The 1126-nt window shown below is 40.9% G+C and overlaps 1 protein-coding gene across 1 annotated transcript in view; it reads right to left on the bottom strand.

The window, feature by feature from the left end:
• LOC101847364 (serine-rich adhesin for platelets-like) overlaps positions 1-1126 on the bottom strand; it is an 18857-nt gene that overhangs the window by 17080 nt on the left and 651 nt on the right. Inside the window, exon 2 of the mRNA XM_035971855.1 lies at positions 457-709. Coding sequence (XP_035827748.1) covers positions 457-709 — 253 coding nt within the window. The remainder of the gene's footprint in view (positions 1-456; positions 710-1126) is intronic.

Genomic DNA, 1126 nt, shown 5'->3' with positions numbered 1-1126 from the left:
TGTGTGTGTGTGTGTGTGTGTGTGTGTGTGTGTGTGTGTGTGTGTTTGTGTGTTTATGTGTGTGTATGTATGTGTGTAAGAGAGTTCGTGGCAAGAAATAGAAAATTTATAACTGGCGTGCTGCTAAAATGAATCGGAAGGGTGGCAGAACAACATGGCTGCTACTTTAAGGCGAAATTTCAAAGCGGGCACGCATCATCATTGACAGCATGATTAAGAAAAATAAATTAGACAGAAAGCAACAAAAGAAATGAAATCTGGGTCTGAAATTTTTTTTTTAGCAAAAGTTACTGTAGCAATCCAAAACTAGAAAAAAAAAAAGAAATAGAGAAATGTTTGCACTCACCCTGGCTCTGTGCTCCCGGGTATCGTTGTGACCACAAGATGTTCAACTATTGATTTGTTGATACAAACAAACAGACACTTCTGCAAGATTCTCAAATGTCAGAGATCAACAAAATAGACACCACGAAGGAACAAAATCCTCGACGTGAAGACTGCAGACAGAACTGGAAAACACACTCCCAAAAACGCAGCAGATGAAAGTTGTCCAAGTGAACTCCACAAACGAAATGAAGAAAGTGATGAAGATATTATTACGTCCGTCCAGTTTCTTTACTTTGGCGCGAAAAATGGCGTCCGAATGTGGGAAGAAAGAAATTATTTTCTTAGGTCCGGTCTTTGTTTGAGATGCCCGTTGTGTAAGTCTCTAACTCCTTTTGATACGCTTGTTTCAGTTTCTTGCATAGAGGTTTAAGTTTATAGAAATGACATAACTGACACCCATTCAACATTTTAACACCTCCCCGCCTTATCTGGCTGTATCAATGGGTATCTAACTTTATTTTCACAAGCGGCTTATGGCCGTAGGGGATTAAAACTGTCAGGGAGTTCTGCCGGCTTGTCAAGAAGCTGATTGGCTGGGAGTAGCCTAGTGTCCCTTTATTGTGGTCACGTGGTCAGTCAAATTGAGGGCTTGGTGGACGCTTGTCACATTGTGTAATATGTCGGGGGGTACCCTGTGACCAGCGGTTATCGTTAGACATGGACGAACGAATTGTTAAATACTGTTGTTATTATTACTACGTGGCTTGTCGAAGTTTTGTTGACTTTGATGCTGATGTAA

Source organism: Aplysia californica, unplaced genomic scaffold, assembly GCF_000002075.1.
Source record: "Aplysia californica isolate F4 #8 unplaced genomic scaffold, AplCal3.0 scaffold00522, whole genome shotgun sequence".
Classification (NCBI taxonomy): Eukaryota; Metazoa; Mollusca; class Gastropoda; order Aplysiida; family Aplysiidae; genus Aplysia; species Aplysia californica.
The sequence above is the reverse complement of the archived record's forward strand: the minus strand, read 5'-3'. Positions and strand labels throughout refer to the sequence as shown.